This window comes from Tympanuchus pallidicinctus, unplaced genomic scaffold, assembly GCF_026119805.1.
Source record: "Tympanuchus pallidicinctus isolate F22 unplaced genomic scaffold, pur_lepc_1.0 scaffold12, whole genome shotgun sequence".
Lineage (NCBI taxonomy): Eukaryota > Metazoa > Chordata > Aves > Galliformes > Phasianidae > Tympanuchus > Tympanuchus pallidicinctus.
The window spans coordinates 15,658,880-15,679,537 of NW_026294637.1; the positions used below are offsets into that span (position 1 = coordinate 15,658,880).

Sequence of the window (20,658 nt, forward strand, 5' to 3'; positions counted from 1 at the left end):
TTTCCCCAAAGAAAGGACCAAGGCAGCAGAATGTATGTATATAAGTTTCTCAGGATTCTGCACTGTCTGGGTAAAAAATAGAATCTACGTAGATAATTTTTACACTATAGATATTATTGTACTGTTTAAAGAAAACGAATATAGAACAGCCAAAATATTCCCCTCCAAAAATTCCTTTTAAGTGCATTATAATGCTATAGTTTTGATGGTTACTGTACCTATGGCAATAGCAACAGAACTGTTCTCTGAGCAACTAACTTTAGGAATATTGTTCTTTTTGTCCCTTAGGAACCCATTAATTTGATCCTGGATATTTGGAAATAACTTTTGTTTGTATTGCATGACTACTTAATACTGCAGCACCGATCCTGTATCTAGCATTACAGTCGAAAGCAAACAAAGAAAACTGGCACAAGTTTTACTTTTTCTGAAGTGTAAACAGACTGATTCAAAAGTGAAAGATCATGTAGGAAATAGTCAGAGAGCCATTTAAACCTCTGCAGATGTTTATTGCTACAGATGTTTATAGTTTCTGCCATGCTGAGGAGATATGCTGCAGACTACACCAGCACTGGTCTACAGACTGCTGTCAGCTAACCTAAGCAAGGAGGTTTCAGAGTTATGAACAACATTCTTCTCCCTCAGGTTGAGTCTTACATAAAGAAGAACACAGCAAAAACATCAGTAATCAGCCCCATGGCAAAAATAATAAACTCTGGTCATCATACTTCTTAAAACACAACTGGGCTAGCAGCTTATTTCATCAAATCACCAGCCTAACAGGGGCTCTTTTCCCAGCAGGTACTAGATACTGCCTCTTTAATATTCAGAATTGGTAGCAAACACTGCCAGCCCATAATCTTTGCTTGTTTTCAGCAATCAGCTAAAGTTACTTGTCAAATCTGTACATAAAAATGTCTTCTGAAAGACTGGAGCTTAATTTTGTCTAGCCAGAAGGAAGGTTGTTGGGACAGCAACAAGCAAAGCTAAATTTCATTAAGCTATCATGAAGTTTACTCAACCTGAAAAACATTCTTTGCTATAAATGGGGAACAAGATATATAAGGAATAAATAAGTGAGAAATACCCATGGTTGAGAAGGCTGAAGCACAACCAGCACAGAGGTGAGAAAACAAAAATATTAAAGCAAAAAAAAATTACGCCAAGCAAAGACACAAATGAAATGGTTTATTAATCCTCAGTGGAGGGAGACCTCAACTCGATTATACTTCCAACACACAAAGCATATCAGCCAGTAAAATACCACTCAAACATTATTTCTGTTAGGGTGATTATCAGTACTTATCTCACTAAGTCAAAAATCAACACTTCCTCAAACTCTTACCCAGCTGTTCATCTTTCAGAAGCAGTACTTCAATGCATCAATTTAGCAATTTATGAGCATACCTACATCTGCTCCTGTTGCTCATCACATCAATTTTCTGAAACAAAATCATCTCCTTCTTTCCATTAATTGGTCAGTCTAGCATGTTGATCCCTGCAGACCACAATTTGTTTTAATTTTGTTAATTTAAAAAAAACCCAACAAAACAGATTGGGAGATGATCTCTGCTAATGGGACACCATGCCCCCTTCATTTGCTGTTCTCTAAAATCCTCCTTTGCCGTTTTAGAATTGCTTGCTTCTTGTCTCCAGATGTTCTCCTTAATCTTAAATGTAGAAAATCTTACTGATCCCAACAATAAAAAGCTTATATTCAAATGGGTGACCGACACAGACCACACAGACCCATACACAGAGGTGAATTTTCACAGCCACGTTTCAATCCACCATGCACAGCTGTCACACCATGAAATGAAGAGCATCTTGATCAGCTCATCTACAAAACCTGGCAGATTACAACCAGGGGACTGTGTACAGAGCTCAGTATCAGCTTCAGTGTTCTGGAAACTATTGGAATATTGCAAAGCTTGCACCAGGTGGGTCTCACAAATGCTCACAAAGGAACAAAAAGGACACCATGTGCAAGTTTGTCAGGATCTACTGAACCCATACGGAGCTGAAGATGACTGTTTCCTGCTGTTTGGTCACTACGAGCCAGAGTCAAAACTGCAGTCCATGGTACGGTGATGTGTGAATTCCCTATCAAAGAAATAGTTCAAAAAGATCCAGGTGAAGTGATACGTGCTCTCTTTCGGGATGGGAAAGGGGTGAATTTCCCAAAACCTGGACAAACCATCAACACTGACTGCTTTGTTGCAATGCTGACTAAGCTGAAGGCTCAAACTTCCACAGTCAGACCAGAGAAGACAACAACCTTTCTCTTGCAACACAGTAATGCCAGGCCCCAGACCAGTTTGAAGGGCATGGAGCACACAGCCAATCTTGGTTGGGCTGCCCTACCACACCCACCATGTCGCCCAGGTTTGGCACCTTCTGGCTTCCATCTGTTTGGGCTGATGAAAGATGGACTGCGTGGGCAGCACCTTCCCAGTAACTACGCTGTCACAGCAGCTGTGAAACAGTCACCTCCACTGGTGCAGATTTTTACGAGTGCAGCATGCAGGCTCCTGTTCCTCAATGGTGAAAATGCAGAACTATTGGTGGTGACTATGTTGAAAAAGTGTTTTGTAGCTGAAAATTTGCTCCTGAAATAGCAGTTTTAATTCAGAGTATTATAAATTTTAGCAAAGAGGTGGAAATTAGGGAATAAACAATAACCTGAAACATTTTGTTATAGCCAAATATAAAGGGTGTCTTCAAAATAGCTGATATAAGCACGAAGAATGAGTGGCTGACAACCAACTGACAGAACACTGATTAACATATAGACTGCATATATTTTTCCACTACTGAAGCTTTCCAAAAAAAAAAAAAAAAAAAAAAAAAATCATTCTTAAGTGTCTGAATCAAAATTTACAGAAGAACCCCCTGTTTACATCAACAGCAATTAGGACAGAACTTTTTTCAAGTGCAGTCTCGGAGGGTACAGCACCTTGACCACATTCTAAGCATGACAAGGATGCTCTTAGATTATGAAGTTAATCACTACATTAATAATGGGTTCCAAGTGACACCTCAGAGTGAGCATTTCATATTAAGATTAACTCTGGATTTTGTTAGTCGGAGTGGTTACTGGAAAAAACAAACAGCAGTGACCTTCAGCCCCTTTGCTCCACTTCAATACCACTTGATTAACCAGCAACCTTCCTTGCTAGTGTTAACAGTAACGCTTGCATGAGCAAGATACTCTTAATAAAAAAGCAGGCAGGTTCACTGATAATATTCTGGATATCTCAAGCTCCTAAAAGCATCTCTGGACAAAGCTTGTCCTTCATCATCAGTAATACAACTGCATAAAAGCTGAAGTTAGATAACAGACTATATTCCAATCCTTTTCACATCCTGAATCCGAGACTTCTCTCAATATTGAAGAGTCTTTGACAGCTGATAAGATACAACCAGTTGCATTCTAAGTTCTGAATCTGCAGCCGCGTCTGATGAAGGCCATCACAAAGCAGAGCCCTCTCAGTCCCTGACTCTGCCAAGCCATGGGATACCCAGCTGATAGCTGCCCCTGGCTGTAATGCACCAGGTGCAGCCTGAGATGCTTGCAGGCGCTGAGATGATGTGGCTGAACTTCAGGGATGGGCTGGGTTCAAGTGTTTTTCCTGCCTCCAAAGGAAAATGTAGCTCTGAAGAAATGGAGTTTTACAGCCATATCATCCCTGACAGGCTCTCCTTATGTACAGGTTGAGTCAGGTAGACTCAACCACTTGAAACACCGTTACCAAGGAATTCTGAGGTTGTGTTTGTTGCTTTCTCTCCGCCAGGCTTCTTCTCCTTGACAATGCAGTGACCAAGGTAAGAACTGTCACCAAGCACATAGAACCTAATTCACCTCTACAACGCACCACCTAGGAATTATTTCAAACCACGGTCCCTGCCCTGAGCACAGCACCCCTGCACACACTGTACCCAAACAAACAAGCGTGATGCTCAGCAGAGCGCATCACAATATCAGCACTCCACCTTCCTCAGTTTCACCCCATGAAGTTTTAAACGAGTTCCAAGGAACGGGCACCCCAACGGCAACATTCACAAGTAAATTTCACCAGCAATAGAACACAGATTTATAACCACAGCTGTGCCACAGAAAGGTGTTCCATTATTTTTTTCCAAGTTGTCCTGTCAGAAGATGTCAAGAGGCTATTTGTTCAAAGGACTGCTCTAACACCACGTTTTTTATAAACCACTCCATTCTGCTAGAAATTTATACCACAAGAAGGACTACTATCTTTTTTTTTTTTCCCACCATCCATGCAGTATGGCTTCTGCTGACATGACGGTGATGAGAGCCCCTTCCTCCCCAGCCCTCACTCTATCTCTGGTATGGCTATCTTAAGAATGGACAATTTTTAGGATGCAAAACACTTTTGTGTTGACATAGCTAAACTCTTCTCCTTAACACAAGATTAACTGTTAAAATTTCCCTTCTGCCAGCATAGCTACATCCACACCAGTAGTTGTGACTGCAATATCAGGGATGAAGCATGCATTTTTGATTCGCTGCGCCAACAAAATACCCAAGGACATGTGGTTGCATGGAGCTACCTAGAGCAGATGCTGGAGAGTAAGAAGGAAAACAGCCCAGCTGTTACCGACTCCTCCTCCTCTAACTCTGGCAGGCAGAATAATGTGTGACTTCTACTTATCCCTTCCTATATTTCCTATGAGGAGCAGATGTCAGCCATGGAAGTATGCCCTATGACACTTCCTCAGCCTGGTGCTGTAAAACCCATGGACAGGGGATTTCCCTCACACACCTTTTGCCTTTTACTGTCCCAGTGATTTGAAATTCAGCACACCTCTGTTTAAACCTCCAAACAGTGTAGCCTGCAATTTTCAAATTTCTCAACCCTGACCAGGAACACTAAGAGGCTCCAACCACCAGCATTACACTGACATCACAATATACAACCTTGTTTGTTGTTTCCACACAGGGAAATCAGAGAAATTACTAAGAAAACTACAGAAATGGTCCTGAAAAAATACAATGCTCGTTCTGACATTATACCATCATTTGTCTCTTCCCAAATGCACAGTGCTAGCATGTGACTCTTAATTAAGCTATTGTTCAAACACAGTAAGATACTCTTTTTACCTTAACCACATCCTATCTGCAATAATGGCATTTCAGCTTTAAGCTTTCTATGGGACAAAGGCCACACACGTAGAAAAGCAAAGTATGAAGTGTCTCAGAACACTATGATACTAAGATTAAATTGGTAACTTAAAATAGAGCTGTAACCAAAATACATTCTACCCACAACAGAGGTAGAGGATAGGAGGGAATGGTAGACAAGACAGAAGCTTGAGAGAGCAACACGAATCCTGAATTTTGTATCTACCTCTGCAAAGCCATCAGATGAGTATTACTTCAAACAACTTCTCTCTCACAAACAAAAGACAGCAGGTAGTTGCCTCTTGTATAATGATTAACACTTTCCAGGACAGCCAAAAATCTGCTTCAAGACGGTGTGCTAGAAGGTAAACACAGCCTTTCAGCCATCAGAAGGGTTTCGAAGAGGAAACTGCACATTGTCTAGGAAGTTAACTTCAAGAAACAGCGAAAAAGGTATCTTGGTGGAATTTACCTATCTCAAGCTCTTCCCTTTGATTTAAGACATCAGAAAAAACAATATAAAACTATAAAGCTTGGGACTTATCATTTAGGTTACGAAATACATTTGCTTCATACAGCCTTCTAATAGCACCCCACTATTAGATCACATTATTTTTCTTTGTTTATTTAAGATATTTGCACTTTCCTGGACCATAAAAACAGGCTTTTATTTTAATCTGCTTAACACACTGTGGGGAAGGGCTTCTAATTTCACAGCAAGGAGATAAGACAAATAATTTGTATAACACATTAGCACGTCTATGGCAAAAGCAGTTAGTCAGAGCTCATTGAGAACAATAGGGTGCTGAAGCAAATCTGCGAGAGGCAACTGTTTGAGACCCCACTGTCCACTAAAAATATGTTTTATTACATTCCATAGTAAAGATGACATCATAGAATATTAATTTATGAATTGTCTTGAGGCAATAAAGCAACAGAATCTTATCCTTTCCCTTCAGTAGGCACCGATGTTTCTTCCATTACTCCAGTCCTTTTCCAAATGTGTCTGGATCCTTTTTCAGGCTGATCTCCATATCAGCCATCTATCCTTTATGCCCTATCATTGCTCCCCCTAAGCACCATGTCTTCCTTTTACTGCTCATTACCCAAAACTACCAAGTTCCCCTTTAACCTTCGTTTGCTTCTTTTCTGGGTTTGTGTTCACATTTTTTATTGCTGTTCTTCCCGAGCTGAGTCTGCTTCCAGCGCGCATTCTGCTGCGTGCAGACTAAAGCAATGCAACAAAATATTTTCAGTATACTGGCACAAGTTATCACCTAGACATTTGCGATCATTTGCTCTCAAATCCCTAACGACATTTCGCTTTGAACTTCTGCTCTGGAAAAGAAAATATGCAGCAGAAATTCAGAACAGAACTGTCAATTCCAGAGATCTGTGACAAGTCACTTCTGCAACCTCTAAACTGAGCTGAAAACAGCAAGGCAGACTTGGGAACTCCAGTCAGCCATTTCAGCACACAGCTAGAACAGAGAAACCCAACACTGGGACAAAACGCAAACACAAAGTTCCATTCAGCTGGCTACCTGTAAACCTCGCTGATCCTGGCTTTATCTAAAGTAGTTTGTTTCCTCTAAGCTGAATGTGGTAGGAGAGAGTGTTCTTTGGAGAACCGACACTAAAGATTCTAGGGACAGATCTGCTTCATCTACTGAGAGATACAACCACTGCTGGGCAAAGCTAACGACCAGCTGGAATTTTGAAATGAATTTGTTTCCTTTTAAGAAATAAATAAGTATGATCGTACCTCCATCTTTTGCATATCCTTGGATATTGCACTTCCAGTCATACCAGAGCATCTCTGGGATGCTAGTGACCTGTGTATAGTAATTTCCATGGGGTGTTAATCAGCACAATTACCAACTGTAACTTCATCAAAAACAGGGAGCCCTAAAAAAAGATCAACTCCTGAAGCATAATTTCTTGGGAAGGGGGGAAAAGGTAGAAAATTCAGTTATAAGTCACACTCTCTTGGATGAAACCAAGCCAGCACACACAGATTTGGTAACAAGCCAATGTCTAAAGATACCAACACCTGTAAGCCAAGTCATCTCAACAATCAGCCTTCCAGTTTTCTACAGTTCAATCCCACAGTTTGTTTCCCTTTCCCTCCCTCTTTTTCTCCAGCAGGACACAGAAAAAACTTTTTGGTCGTTATAAAAAGAAGGGAGTTAGGATTTCACCAATTACATATTACAAACTTTTGCTAATATCAGCACACCTGCATATACAACAATCAAGGAAGTGGAACAGCAGCTTCATGCACAAGATTCTCCTGAAACAAAGACTGATTCTTCTCCCATAACAGAGCTGCAAATGATTCTGGAAGCAAGATTATAGCTGGGTAATATCTGCCAAAGTAATGGCAACTACTCACCACTGGTACCTGCACTGAAAACTACCATATATTGCTTTTCCATAATTAAGTTCATCAGTATTATGAGTCTGTATTTTTTTCAACAACTTTACAGTGCAGTTCTTTATTCCTAGTAGTCTTCTCTTGATCCTTAACAAATGCACAGCTTTGCACATTTATACAGTATCACTGACATCAACAGAATCATTCACAATGCTTAATATTAAACACACATATGATCGAGTCTTCTGCCTGCAGATCAGAACTCTAATAGCCAACAGAAGCCTTCATTCCGCTAACACAACAGGTGTAAATGTGATCTCTTGCAGATTGGTGTTCATGGAAATAAGATTTCAGTTTTTAAAATACACCTGAACTTAGCAGTATATAATGTATCACTAAAAATATCACAAGTGTTGAATGATAAAATCTTTAGAAATGACTTACTGGCTTGGTTGTGAAAGTCTCAGTTTGAAGATAAACTGGTCATTGATAAATGAGTAAAAATGTGTAGAGACTGAAATTACAGTATGACTACATTTGTCTTCATTTATTATTCTTCCAAGCATCAGCCCTAGGAAGAATTGCTCTTGTGCTTCTGATAACAGACTGTCACGTATTGCCTCAGAAACACCATGATTCAACATCAGATGGTAATAATTCAGAGTATATTTCATTAGAATCTTTAAAAGGACACTTGACAACAATCCAGGCAGGAAAAAAGCCTTTCTAACTTCTATAACTACAACATAAACGACTCCAAAACTCCTCCTGAAGATTACACAAATGAATGATGATGCAGAGACAGATTTCTGTTATGCCCCAGTTTCCATTGAGATTGGCTTCATTTTATTTTATTTTTTAATATACACAGGATTTAGAAGATGCTTTTATACTGACAGATTTTGACTTCAAGTAAAGTATTAAGAAAAGCTGTGTTTCAGCTTGTCTTATCAAATTTCAGTACTTCTCTCAAAGCAATAGTTCAACCCTTACCTTTCTGCCCTAAGTTACAGATGCGACACAGCACAGCCCTCTAACTGATTTGCATTTGGCAGAGACTTTGGTATCATCATCTATCAGTTCATAAAGAGGCTTTTTCCCACCTCTACTTAAAGTATTCTCACACTTCCATGACAGGAAGAAAATAAAACCTACAATCTGTATTTCACAAGCCTTGGCCTTGGTTTTATCCTTGACTGTATCTAGCAGACCTTGCTTCAGTTCCAGAACAGTCAAGTCAAGCTCTACTAATACATAATTTAAGTCTTCCCCATGGTGTCCACAGCTCTGCAAAAACATGGTTGTTGGTTTTTTTTTCCAGAAATACAAGGCAAACACTTCTATCTAAGTACAGAAAAAACCTCCTCTCTCCTATGTGAGGAGCTGGCAGCGCTCTTGGATGCGCACTCAATAGCACTTACACTGAAAAGTCCACCTCTGCCTTTTCATTTTTCATTTTCTATTCTTTCAGTCATATTTTCAAAACTAGCCATAGGCCTCTCAGCCAAAGTCACCACTCTTCACACTAAGTGTCTCCTTGGACAAGAATGCATTGTTTAAGGGTTCTTAACTGAGTTATAAAGGGGGGGAAGCCATTCAACCCCCTTCACACAGTTCAGGAGCTTTCATTTCCAATACCATAGATTAAACACTTCCAATCCATTTAAACAGTTGCAGAACTAAAGCCCACAGACATATTGTCAATTAAAGCTGTAAATATCCCACAGTCTGTACAAAATGAAAGCTTTAAGAAAGAACAGCAGCACCGCAGTTTTTCGCTCCTTGATCACTACACCTGCCTCATTAATCTCCTGCACCCATGTGAGGTAAATACATGGTACAACTATAAACTAAAATCAATAATGCCTTTAAAAAGGTTTAATTTGATTCTACCAGGGAGGTTATCATAATCCAGCTCCGCTTTCTCACATTCTGCTAACAATTTCTCAGCTCGGTTTCCAATGCTAACTTTGTTCTCCATCTCCCTATCTATCATGCTGCTATAATGCCAGCTCAAATGCTGTTTGTAACAGCACAGCAATTTCTCAGAAGTTGCCAGCTTCATAGTGCGTTCCTTTAGCAGTGCATGGAAATTATTAGATTAAATTACAAATGAAAGACTGTGCAGTCAGTTACGATTACTGGAACACTTTTGCACATTTGGTTGATCGTGAATTTTAACGTTTCTTCCTTTGCATCTTTACAGATCTTCTTTTTACATTCTGTTTTTCAAGACCATACGGGAAGCGAAATTGAAGACAACTGGAAGAGAGCCCCACGTTTTCCCAAAGTAAGGACAGTGGCACACATCCTTCCCCTAAGTGCCAACAGAACCTCCACAAGCAATGTAAAAACTTCTGTTAATATCAGTACACATCACAGAATGCTTTTGGAAGGAAGAGTCGCACAGAAATCTGCTTCACAAAGGAAGGACTCCGACAACACAGTCCTCTCGTCTGTTCTGTAACATTTCCCCCACCAGCACACAACCAAACAGTTCACATACACAGAAATACCCGAAGAGAACACCGATAATACTGCAACTGGTGATCATAATAGGTTAAGCAGCAGGATCTTCGATTATCTCACCGCTGCAGGTACAATTTTCAGGAAGATATTTTAAACCAATTTCTTGACCATACACAGTCCCTGAAAATATCTAGTGATTTTCTACAGGAATAGCGCCGTTTGACCCAATTCCAATGTAGATAATTATATTATCTGTACCTAAAATCCCTCTGAGTGTTTCAATCAGGTATGGTATTCTTCACTTTCTGTTCTGATCTGCTTAGCATGGCTGAGCACCATTAAGCAGCTGTCAGATTCCACACTAGAAGTGGCTGGATTTCAGTAATAAGCAAAATGGTTCCCGATAGAGTTTAAAACACCTGGGGATCTTTCCAAATGAATGGTGCAATGAGGCTAAACTATAAGATTAAACTGCCGTAAAATAAGCCCCACAATTTCTTCATAAAAGTACACACCCTAATACCTTCAGTCTCTGAAGAGCTCAGTTGCTGCTGAACATATAACATGCCCAGATGAGCCCTCAGATAAGAGTTTGAGAAATAATTCATAACCTGCACGTTCAAGAAATTATACAACTGCCTCCTCCTAACACGCAGCTCAGGCTATTCTTGTGTTTCTATCAGCAGAGACCATCTACAACAGACAGGCTGAAGATCTAAGCCATGAGTGAGAGAACAGAGCTCGGTATGCCAGTCCAGCTACCAAAAACAGTACCAGCCTCTTCCTCATTTTCAGTCCAAGGAGATTTTATAACCAGTATTTAAAGAAATGAGAGAACAGGTCACAGGTGCATTTAGTTGGAAGAAGCCTTCCAATCACTTGAACAGCAAAGCTGTAGAAAAACTTTCTGTCAGAACAGGGCAGCCAGAAAAGCTAACAGCCTTTAAACTGAAGTTCAATCAGTTTGTGATGCAAATTGTGCAACGGATGTAGTGACAGCACAAGGACTCAGGCTCAGTGCTCCGTGGATCCATAAGGATCAGCGTGGTACGGAGGCACAAATCATCTGCCAGCAGCGGACACGCACTTTTGAATCTTAAAACACACAACTCTGTATATTACACTTCCACAAGTGATTAATAAGGGTACAAGGAGTGCCTTTGCAAGAGAGGACACATGAAATAGCTGGGGAAAAAAAAAAAAAAAGAAAGAAAGAAAGAAAAAAAGAATAACTAAAAGAATACAGGACAGCAGAACTCCCCGTATGAAGCATTAGAAGCTTCCTCCACCTAAAGGCCTCTCTGACTTCACATCTGCATTAACTTTTACTTCTACCAAAGCCAGAGAAATTCACAAAAAATGACAGAATGTCCCCAGTGAGCCCAGGCTGGGTGTAAGTGCACTGTGACAGACTCAGCACCACCTGAGCAGCCATCAGCTTCCTGCACACATCCTGTCCTGCAGATCAGAGATAGCAGGATCTGGGGTGGGTGAGTGGATGTCAAGAGGATGTGGAGCCCAAGGTCCAGGATGGACATCTGGCCGTGGCACAACTGCCTGCAACACACAAAGCAAGGGCCCGAGGCCAAGCCCCCACTCTGAGCCTGACGCTCTCCTTCCCAGCCTTACCCAGCCGCCTGGCACCAGCCTCCAACTGCAGGCCCTTTTACTGTGGGCTCAGAAGCCAGGAATCCCTGTCTGTATGCAACCCTGAGGCTACAGAGCACCCAGACTTGCCACTACATTTAGATAAATCCCCGTTTTGTTTTTTTTTTCTTAACACCTGCTCTTCTACAATGGCCTGAAAAGTAATTCTTCAACCATGTTTCAGCAGAGAATGGATCACCTGCGTGTGAATTAATTTCAAGGGAGATATAGATAGCAGAATAATTTAGAACTAGCTTTTCTCTCTCCTTTCCTTTTCACTGGGATAGCTCTCAGATTAAATCCACTGAGATCAATTGAGACATTCCAGATTTTTCCCAGTACGCATTTTTGTAGCTTAGAAAACAAACACTAGAAAAACCAGACAACCTCCCAAAGCTGAAATTGCCCTTTCCATTCAAATGCGGTGCTGTACCCAAACTGAAACTGTCACACAGCCCGTTAATCTCCATGACAAAACACATTCTTTATTTAGTAAAATTACAGCACTTAGTTGAATGATAACAGTATTTACATACTGGTTTATGAGCTCCTGAGATATTTTTCAAGCAAATAAAATAAGAGAATAGGTTACGGTTTATTGAAATAGGAGCTGCACTGTTCCTAGGAGAACAGCATACTGCTGCTATTATCACTCCTGTGTTACAAGCATTAAAGCAGGGCTGTCCTTTAAAGGGTTCCTTGTGCCTATCACACACCAAAACAAACTAAGCCAGTAGTGTGGAACAGCCCTTGGTCATAACAAAGGCAGCCCTCAGCATCTACACAACAGATCCAAATTTGCAAAAATTCAGAGGCCTCCCAAAACAACACCAACATTTGGTACAACTTTACTCTGCAGAGCAGTCTGAACCTAGGGAAAACAGGAAGATTAGAAGAACAAAACAAACCTACTGATGTCACTGTTAATGCTGTCACATTCCTACTTGTGGAACAGCACCCAACTAAAATTAAACACAGAAATCACCACCATCACCCAATTATTGGAAGAAAAAGGATTAGGCTGATGAGGTGACCTACCACATTCTGAAGAAGACTTCTGGAAAATAATCAACAGCAGCTCAATAGCATGATAATGTGAATGAGGACCACAAGCACCTACACAGCAGCAGTTTCCTGTTAGTAAATACCAGGCCTCGTGACAATACCTAAACACAGCATCTTCCACTGACCTGAATGCTATCTTCAGAGGTTTTTTTTTCCCCAGTAAAACATCGTCTCGTTTGACTGAGAACAAGGTCACCAAAACCAAAGCACTTTTATCAGATTAGAAAGCTTTTACATACTTCTCATTTTTTATGAGACAATCGTTTTCTATTAAAACATTGCTTATTCAATTATGCCTACTTTTAAGTAGATGGGTAGAACATCAGGCCTTACGCCTGGGAAGGGCTGCACAGCCACCAGGGCCCGCAGAGGACAACACACAGCACTCAGCCTCGGGCCGGGGCCACAGCCGCTGAGCCAAGCATTGCCTCTGCTCATCATGGGGAGCTACAGAGCCTGTGGGAACGCGAGCACAGGCTGACATCAAACCTGCTGCACAGTAACTGCTCTTAGGAAACCTTTGCAGGCAGTGGTAACACTAACCACATCCCTTGGAGGAGAAAACAGGCTTTTCCAATAGTTTCCTGCTTTTTTCATATACGTTGTCACCCTTCCAACAATGTTTCAAATAGCAGACCGAAGTACTTTGTCTGCAGCATGCCAGCATACACATACACACCTGTATCCCAAACAAACTTGGTAATAATGCTCAGTTTGAAAGCTGATAACTCCTGGATTTATATTTTCAGTTCAGCGTTGCACACAGTGACACAAAGAACATAACCTCAGTAAAATAATCAGGCACAGGAGGAACTGGCATTCCTGTATGCACACCAGGAAGCCGGGTACTTTGAAACACTAGTGTGACGGTAACCACGGCTGCATTTAAGAATTAGCCTACAGCAAAATGTACCCGTTTGCTCTTCACCAATAGCTTTCTTCACTGTTTTCCCTCCTTTCAGATAAGCTGTCACAAATTTTGAAGTATCAGAGCAGCTTTGCAGCAGACGCAATCAGGAAAAAAAGAAGGGGCATAAACCAAACATTTCTACTGTTCTGAAGGGTTTGCTAAGTCTGACAAGGATTCATGCAGACGGACAGCTGTGTGCACGTGGAGCTGTACTGACAGCACCACTCCTCTCTGCGTGCCACCCCAGAGCCCAGTGCTGCTGGTTTGGATCACGCTTGCAGAACTGTGGCCCAAGCAGGAAAATTCCTGCACTCATGCACAGTTGAACACACAAACTTACAGGCAGCTGCTCTAAAAATACATTCACCTGTACCAGGTACACAGTAAGGTCATGCTGCTGCAGTAAGAAATCCAGAGCCATGCGAAAGAAGCAAGAAGTAAAATCTGATGTCAATAATAACAATAATTATAACACGATATGGTCAAAGTCTGCAGGGACCACCTTGCATCACCACTGAGTACCAATTTAAGGAGACTAAAATACAACCACCATGACGTTTTCCTGCCCAGATTTGTACCTTCGTGTTTTTAGTACCACAGTCGCCTGCTGTGCAGTGTGTAGCTCAATTTATTTCCAATACTGTAATTTCTGCAACATTAGCACAGAACGCCAGCTCCAATATTCTTACTGTTTGCACTCGAGGAGTAGACTCGCATTTTCCGCCAACTCCATTACGTCATCCGAAAAACCCAAACATTTCTTTTTCCTCTTTCCCCCACCCCCACCCCGGCGTCCCCGTCCCGCAGCCCCGCACACCGCCGGGAACCGAGCGCGCGGCGCGCCATCTCCGCCGCCGACCTTCGCGCTGCAGCCGCGCGTTACATAACCGGCGCCGCTCTCGTGCGGCCGTGCCCGGGCGGCTCGGCGCGGGGCGGAGCGCTCCGGAGCGGGGCGCGGAGCGGGGCCCCGTCCCGCAGCGGGGACATGTGGGTCAGCGGGTCAGAAGCGCCGCGACCTCGCGGCTCCGCACCGCGGTCGCGGCCGCCCCGGCGCCGTCCCGCGCGCTCCCGGCGGCAGCGCCGACCGAGCGTTACATAATTGATGGACGCCCCGCGGCGCCCTCCGCCAGCGCCGGGTCCGGGCCCCGCCGCCCCGCGGCACCATCTGCCCGCGCCCGCCCGTTGTGTAACGGTCGCCGGCCCCGCGAGCGCCCGGAGAACTCCCCGCCGGAGAGAGGCCGTTTCTCCGGTGTTTCTCATTAACCCCGTTACATAAGGCGCTCGCGCGCCACATCCTCTCTCTCGAGCGCTAAATATACCGCGCCGCGGGCGCCCCGCACGCCTGGCCCGGCCCCGCCCGCGGCGCCACCGCCCCCCGCCGCCCCGCACGGCGCGGGGTCCCCGAGCTGGAGCTGCCCGCGGAGGGGGCGTGGCCGAGCAGGGAAAAATACTGTAAAACACACGGCGGCACATGGTCAGCCATGTTCCGGCCCGCACCGCGCGCCCCGCCGCCGAGGACGGCCCCGCTCCCGGCGCCCCGCACCTCCCGGCGCCCCGCAGGGCGGCCGCGGGCGTAGTCGCGCGCCTTTATTTAATCCGTCGCCCTCCGCCCCCCGGAGCGCTCCCCCTCTGGCGGGGGCAATGCCCCTCCCCGCGCGGTGCGAGCGGCCCGGGGCCGGGCGGGGAGGGGCTCCCGGGGGCTCCGCTCGAGGAGCGGCGGCGAAGCCCCCTCCGAAGTTGCGCGCCTCCGCAGAACAACGGCGGCCGCGAGAGCGCCCGCCCCGCGAGGAGCCGGCTGTACGGCGATGAATCGAGGGAAAACGGCACGCAGAGGGCGAGCGGGTCCTCCCCACACCGCCGAGCTCCCTTTAACCGCGGATCCCCCATCCGCGACCCGGCGAAGCGCACCGGCTGGGAAACTGTCAAACAGACGCGCCGGGAGGGGGGCGGGGGGCAGGAAGGACGCTGCAGCTTTAAAAGTTTGTTCCCTCGCATCCCCACACTCGGGCTGTTGCTTTATATATTTATAAATTATGTAATTTCGGGAGCGCGGTGCCCATCCGGACCCCGCGGGCAGCGAACTGGAGCGCGAGGGGACCGCCGAACCCCGAGCCCCACTCGGTATTCCGTCGCCTCCGTCCCTCCTCCCGCCGCAATTAAAAGAAGCGATAAAAGTTTGAGAGGTTTGGCAGGGGGTTGGAGCGCGCCGCGTTTGCGTGCGCGGCTGCCACGAGCGCCGGCGGCACCCCGGGGGATGAAATCGCCGCATTTCCCCCTTCTCTTGCCCCCCTCTTCCTATTCCCACCCACCCCGATCCCACTCCCCCGGCCCCCTCCCCCCTCCCCAAGTCTCCTACCTCTGCCGCCGCCGCTGGAGTAGCTCTGCCTGCGGACCGGAGCCGGCGCATCGCCTTTCCGGGCGGGCTCCAGGTTCACCGGGGCGTCCCTGGCGCCGGCGGCCGCCTCGGAGCCGCTGCTGCCCGGCTCGCTGGCTGCTGGATCGGGGGCTGCCGGAGCGGACTCCATGTTTTTCCCAATGTAGATCGCTTGGAGATGGCGAGCTCCTACACTCCCTCTATCTTCTGTTTCCAGCGCAACTCTATGGTAGAAAAGCAGAAGGGAGAGAGCGAGCGCGATCCAGATGGGATGCGAGCTTGCCTGGCTGTGACCACAAGCAGCGCTAGCGAGAGCCGCGCACCCCCGCCCCCGCACCCCCCGCGCTCTCCGCGCCCCGCCGCCAGCCGCGCGCCCCGCCGCCCTCCGCCATGGCCCCGAGCCGCGGGCACGGCCCCGGGCACCGGGCGGGTATCCGGGGAGGTTGGGCCGCCCCGGCCCTGCCGAGCCCCGCGCCGGGCCCCGGGGAGGCGAGGTGCGGCCGCGTGAAGCGGTCGGCCTCCTCCCGAACCCGGACCCTCGGCTCGGTCAGCCCGTCCGGGGAGGTCGCGGCTCCGGCCTCACCCCGGCGGGAAGAGCCTCGAGCCACGGCCCCCTCCTTCCCTGGTGTTTCAGCTGGAGCTGCAGCAGAAGATGCCATCCATATTAAGCGTCTCAGGACCCGTCCCTTCAGCAGCCACGCGGGCACATTTCACACAATACCTCCCTTTCAACGAGTGCACTTTGACACGGGACAGAAGGTGACGGGAGAGGTACCAGAAAACTCTTACACACCGAGTCCGACTTTTAAAAGCATCCGTGTGCAGCACAGTGTAATGATGTGCTCTGCTCACCCCGTTTTGAAATAAAGTAACATCTGCCATAAAGAGCAGGCTGAAGGACGCATCCCTCTTGTGCAAGAGGCCACATTTGTACAGCCCTATAGCCTTCTGCACAGAAGGTTCTGACAGAAAGCATGGCTCGACCACGTCTGTCAAACCAAGTATCGGTACTGACAGCAGTGCCAGCTCTTCCACTGTGGTGCTCAGTTGCGTGCAGGCAGCTGATACACCACCTCCTGCCAGCAAGGACCCAGGTGCTGTCCTATGCTATGCTATCAGTGCTGCTGGCATTAGTACCTGATGGCAATCCCAGGCAAACGCTGGGCAAACCCAGCCTGAGCAGCCCCACAGCCCCTCAGTCACTGCTCTCTCACAGAGGGCCTGCTCAAAAATAGGTTGGAAACATACCATGTCATACTTGCTCCAGGATGGCATCCACAGATCGGATTATCCCTTGCATTGTTGATATTCAATCTTTTAGCACAGAGTCTTGCATTAGTTGACTTGGAGGTCCTGAAGTTCCAACTACGTGTCTAAAAAGAAACAAAAAAAAAAATCGCATGACATTTCTGATTATTTGTTCACTGTCTACATCTGAAAGGGGAGGAGCGGAGACTGCAGCATATAGAATAACAATTCTGCATTTACAGAGGGCAAATAAATTTGCAGAGATCACAGCTCAACTTCCAGATTCCATTGAGTAAGTGATGTTGTCCTCACAGATGAAGTCCTCAGTTATTGCAGACCTGAAGCCCCAGTACATAAGCACAACAGGCTGTGTAGTTTTTTCCCAGTGATAAACAAAAACATCTCTGCCTCCTCCTTGATAGTGGGCAAGGGATGGGGTGGGGGTAAAAACAAAGGAGGCAGGAGTACAGTTTGCTCCCAGTGCCTTACTTCAAGGCTCAGGGGAAGGTTCCACCCTTGCACTGCAGTGCACTCTAACTCCAGCTCACAGTCCTTTTGGCATGGCTGTGCTGGAATGTGCAGGGAGCAGCGAGGTGGTCCTTCTGTGATGCAAGTTGGTTGGATTAGAGTTGCAGTTTCCTGCAAACTCTCTTCCTTCACTTTTCACTAATTGGCAACCTCCAAATAGAAGCAAGAATTATGTGAGCTGTGGAAACTGAAATGCCTGTTATCCTTAGAGAAAGCTTATCCTTCTCTCTTCAGGGTTTAAGCAGGCTGACCAGGCAGTGTGTGTTGGGAAACCTGCCCAGCTAATAAAAAAAGAGGACTTCATTCCTCAAAGCTGCCAGAGCACTGCCTTTCACCAGTACCAGGAACAATCGAGCTACTTGCCACAGGGAGGATTATTCAAGTGAGAGTTTTGCAGGACTGTTTTTAGTATTCCAAATACTTTAAATTAGGAAGAAGTATGGGCTTTTTTCCTCCCTCAATATATTAAAGGCTGCTGAGATTTAATATACTTACCCTACAATGTAGTTGTCATTTAGTGTACATTTTCTACATTTTCTCCCATTTTGAAAACTAAGCAATTTTTTTTTTTTTTTTTTTTTTTTTTGGTTTTTAGAAAGAAATTACAGGGGGGAAAAAATCACAGAGGAGGAAAATAGTGTCTGAAGAGCCTGAATTCATGGAGAAAAAATTAGTTTCCAGACTAAAGTCTCTCAAGTCACCAGCAGTAGGAATCGGCTAAAGCAGGACAGACCTTCAGCAAACACGTAGAGGCAACCATCTACGTTTTCACAGCACTTACATAGCAAAGAGGTGGAACAGCTTTGCTTTTTTAGAAGAACAGAGGGTGCCTGAAAAACCTGAGGACCCCATCAGGAAAAGCTAAGGCCACAGTTTGCTCATGCTCTACATAAATGAGGAAAATCGTGATTTCTTTCAAGATCCCTCTGACTGTGGGTGCTCTGCTGAGACATCTCCTGGGCACAGAAAAGGTCTTCTTCAATCTTTGGTCTTTCATGTCTAGCTTCCAACTCAGTCCAAAACACAAGCCATTAACTTTGATCACTAAGCCTGTTTAAACAAGTGTGATGGTATTAGCAACGAAGATATCTACCAAGTTTCTGTATGCTGAGAAACTTGAGAAAGGAAGGGTTTGTTAGATTTAGAAGTGCTGTGGAAATTGCTGGGCATGTTACCTGCTAGAGTGGCCCAGAAATTATTCTTTCAGAAGTAGCAGTATTGGAACTGCCAAACATTTCATGTTTATCTTGTTGATTCCATGTAGACGTTCAGTAACTAAAAATCTTAATAACACAAAAATCACACAAAGCCTGTGTGACTCTGGAGTAGACAAGATATTAGAATCATGCAGACGCCTTTCCAGGACACTGCCAGGGTGACAGAGCAAGTGGCAGAACAGCTATGCTGCACACAGCCAAACGCCACCAAAAGGACTGCAGGAGAGGCAAAGGCACACAGCATACGCGAGCAGGAAAATCAAACACCACTGGAGAGTGGAGTAGCACTGCGTTACCTTAGTGGTAGTGGCCCACTAATATGCAAGCACATTTTGAATTAGAAAGGTACCTCCAATTACATAACTAACATGGCTATTAAGATATCTTACTTTCATGAGGATGCCAACGTACATTCCCAATTCAGAAGTAGCCTGCATTCCCTTTCTGCGGATCTGCACTGCAGTGACTTCTGGCCACGTAAAAAGCAATTGTCAAACATTCCTAGGAAGTTCATTAGCCCCAGTGTAGCAGTTGTGGAAAGCATAGTGATGCAGACCTGTGTTTGGGAGCACAGGAAGAACTACTATGGTATTTTGGTGCTGGTGGCTTTTTCTGTCTTTGCTGTTCCCTGCAGCATTCCCCCAGATTCTTCCTATCCAGCTTCCCTGGCACAACAAGTTACCAAGGCTAAGGCACGTTTGCTTCTACTGAACCAGTTTACATCTGTGGCTTTGGTGGCTTTTCAGGAAAAGAAGAAAGAGCAAAAGTCACAGATGGAAGAAAAAGCAGTAGATGTTCTGATGAGCAAATTCTGGAGTCATGTAAGTACGTAGCAGGCTGTTTGTATTCATTCCTTAGAGGATTTTCCATCTCTGAGAAAAGGAAGTGGAGAAGCACAGAACGTATCAAGTAATTAACCCTTGGCACCACATCCACAATCAGCATGCCCTGTATGTAAAGAGTAAACAGCAACAGCTGAGGCCAGTTCTAAAGAATTCAACACGTTGAGAATGAATTAAGGCAAAAGTCCAAGAGAGATCCGTCTTTCTCAGTATGTCTGTGCTGCTGTTCTCCTGTGATTGGTTTAAAAAAAAAACCAAAACAACAGCGTATTTTCCTTCAGCAGAATGAACACCGTTCTCACATTTCATACAATTGCAGACAACCTCTTCCTCCCACAAAGGTAATCTAATCGAATTAGAGGAGCAATTCAGCCTGCCCATATTCTCTGGAGACATGAAGGGAAACACTGAAGAGCAAAATCAGATCTAAAGATATATTTTTCTTCCCAAGAAATCGGAAGTTCCTCTAGTAAAAAAGTCAGACATCATTTCTGAAATCTTGGATCATTCTCTCATTCTCTGTCTGGCTGTTTTTTAATCAGCTCTTGCTGTGGCACTTTATCCTCAATTGCATTTTACTGAACAGTAGTTCTCTCAAATGCAGTGTTTGTTACCTAGCTCCTCCTTTACAGCAGACTCATAACTCGTGTTCTTCGTTACAAAAAAATAAAAGTGTTTCCCTAAAAGCAGTTGTAGGTTACAAGCAAATTAAAGAGGAAAGAATCACTTCTCATTTTGAAGAAAATATTATCATCTAACTGTTCATTGGTCTTATTCCTTCGTGTACCTGTCATCCTCCAGCAGAGCTTGTCAGTAACCCCCCTCAGAATATCCT

The 20,658-nt window shown here is 45.1% G+C and overlaps 1 protein-coding gene across 2 annotated transcripts in view; it reads right to left on the reverse strand.

The window, feature by feature from the left end:
* RORA (RAR related orphan receptor A) overlaps window positions 1-20,658 on the reverse strand; it is a 378,614-nt gene that overhangs the window by 330,209 nt on the left and 27,747 nt on the right. For both annotated transcript variants that reach the window (XM_052672312.1, XM_052672310.1), the window contains exons 2-3: window positions 17,237-17,361; window positions 15,971-16,212 (exon numbers count right to left, since the gene is read on the reverse strand). In XM_052672312.1, coding sequence (XP_052528272.1) covers window positions 15,971-16,139 — 169 coding nt within the window. In that variant the 5' untranslated portion in view covers window positions 16,140-16,212; window positions 17,237-17,361. The remainder of the gene's footprint in view (window positions 1-15,970; window positions 16,213-17,236; window positions 17,362-20,658) is intronic.